This window comes from Clupea harengus, chromosome 9 (genome assembly GCF_900700415.2).
Source record: "Clupea harengus chromosome 9, Ch_v2.0.2, whole genome shotgun sequence".
NCBI classification, from domain to species: Eukaryota; Metazoa; Chordata; class Actinopteri; order Clupeiformes; family Clupeidae; genus Clupea; species Clupea harengus.
In genome coordinates this window covers 2,857,442-2,859,941 of record NC_045160.1, presented here as the reverse complement: position 1 = coordinate 2,859,941, position 2,500 = coordinate 2,857,442, and the positions used below count along the sequence as shown (strand labels likewise).

Genomic DNA, 2,500 nt, shown 5'->3' with positions numbered 1-2,500 from the left:
TACCACCAGCAGAACGAAAGCCAAGTGGACTCCACCGTCTGGTGAGTCTCTCCCCCAGCCGTCCCTCACCCCTAGGGTGGTCTCGCCCGTCCGTGCTCCTGCCCCCGTCCCCCCTCCCTCGGCACTGCAGAACAGCCCCAAACTACAGCTCCAGCCCATGGCTACACACTCATGGCTATAATGGGCATCTCTACGTGAAGGGGGCTAGTCGTTTGCTCTTTGTTTAGTTCTGAAGGCTAGTCGGCTGGTCCTTGTTCCGACTTAACTTCTGCTTACCGGTGATGTTTTGAGTTCAGACTCTGCATCTAGCCCCAGATGTTGGCGTCAGTACGGCACGTCTGCATTAACCTCAATCAGTATTGGAGTGCTGACCTGACAAGATGGATTAAGCCCACTGAATGCATTCTCTATAATGTTTCTTTTACCTGTCCTCCCCACGATCAAATCTTAGAAAGGGACTGACCTCAATATCCCACATTTTTGTAAACATAGTTCTTGTCCACCGTCGTCCACTGGCGGAAGGTCATCGTTTGAAAAAGTTTTGGTTTTAATGACCTGGGTCTAAAAGGGTTTAGTAGTCTGCTTTGATTGCATCTTTCTCCTGCTCTAAGCTGATGGTTTATTCAAAACTGTCCACTGGCGGTGTTTATTTAAAGCTGCTTTTAAATTAATGCCAGAAGGGCTTTAGAGGGGCCTCTTCAGGCCATGGGATTGGGAGAAGGTCGTGTCAGTTCACAGAACAGTCTGGCCAAAACTGGGCCCATCTATCAAGTGATGTAATTCCTAGAACTGCTTTAAAATTGCCTCGGACATCATTGGTGTGTATGTTGCTCATGTTTTGGTGTGCATGACCATACGGATGTACTGTGTGTGTGTGTGTGTGTGTGTGTGTGTGTGTGTGTGTGTGTGTGTGTGTGTGTGTAGATCGTATTGCTGATATAGAGCACTGTGTGTGTGTGTGTGTCTCCTGTGCAGTGCCACTCTGCTGGCGTTCCTGGTGGAGCTGCTGAAGAGCTCGGTGGCCATGCAGGAGCAGATGCTGGGAGGGAAGGGCTTCCTGGTGATTGGCTACCTGCTGGAGAAGGTACGGCACTCCTAACCACACGTCACTAACACACATCCCTACCTTTACCAACAGAGTCCGAGTCCTGTGCGCTCGTAAATCATGAACAGAGGTTTTACATTAGGTTAGACTTTTGTCAAATAACTGAATCTTTCTGTCAGGTTTTGTCAATAATCTTTTTAAGAAAGAGCCCTCATGGGACTAATGGGACCAAATCTGTGCTCTGTAATCTGAACATGGCCTCCTCTCCTCTCCTCCATCTTGAATTCCATTACATACTTAACATTCTTTTCATAATGAATTGTAAATTGGTACATTTTTTAACTATGGACCACGATAAACAATGCACATCTCTTGACAGTGTTCACTATCTCTACTCTCAGGAATACACAGTCAGACCATTATGTAATGATGTTATATAAACATATTTAATATTTGCTAAAGACCTATGTACAATTTGTGGCTTACCCTATTATGGACAATTATACTATAGTTGTGTGTTACACAACTGTGTTAAACTATAGCTGTTCCTTCATAGCTGTTCCCTCATAGCTGTTCCCTCATAGCTATTCCCTCATAGAGTGTGTTTCCTCATATTCCGGCACTGTGTGTCAGGTTAGTCTCACTCCATTTCCCCTTAGACTGATTGATTAGCATGTTGTGGGTGATTAGTGGGATGTGGGTGATTAGTGGGATGTTAAGGAGGGAATGGGACACGGTGGCGGTGCTCCAGACGGCCTGATTTGAAATGGGAGAGAGGGGGTCTCACCATGGCGGCTCCTCCCAATGTCAGTTAGAGGAGAGGGGGGACGAGGCAGCTCCACTCCTGCCTCACACCAGGAAACTGAGTGGGTAGTGGAGGCTACTGCGCAGATGACTTAGAAGAGGGAAAGAGGAAGGAGGTGCCCAGACATATGGTTGTCTCTCCTGTCATGAAAGAGAGGGGGGCTTCTGTTTATTCCCCCTTTTTTATTCTATCTCTCTCCCTCTCTCTGTTTTGTTCTCTTTCTCTCTCTTCCTTTAGTCCTGCTTTAGCCATGTTGTGGTTTGACTTTGTAGAATGACCCCCACTTTGTCAGGTGCAGCCCACGTGACCTGGCTCATACTGTTACAATTAAACCAACATATTAGAGGCTATGCATTGTAAACAGTACACACATTCAATACACACACACACACACACACACACACACACACACACACACACACCCTCGCAAAACAGTTCGCTGTGGAACGCTTCCTCAGAGGTGTCACCTAATTCCCACTCCTGCTGCCAACCTGATCTTTAGTACGAACTGCACCATCTGTTTCTCACAAAGACACACACACACACACACACACACAACAGTACTGTATGTCACACCTTCATTGTATTGTATGTCTCTGTCACACATTTACACACACTCACATTCACCAACTGACATACTCTCCCTCTCT

The 2,500-nt window shown here is 46.6% G+C and overlaps 1 protein-coding gene across 1 annotated transcript in view; it reads left to right on the top strand.

Annotated features, from left to right (window-relative positions):
- LOC105909260 (neurobeachin-like) overlaps nucleotides 1-2,500 on the top strand; it is a 279,483-nt gene that overhangs the window by 82,733 nt on the left and 194,250 nt on the right. The window contains 2 exon segments of the mRNA XM_031573056.2: nucleotides 1-41; nucleotides 976-1,084. The exon segment at nucleotides 1-41 is cut by the window's left edge and continues 93 nt beyond it. Of these exon segments, the coding sequence (XP_031428916.2) occupies nucleotides 1-41; nucleotides 976-1,084 (150 nt within the window).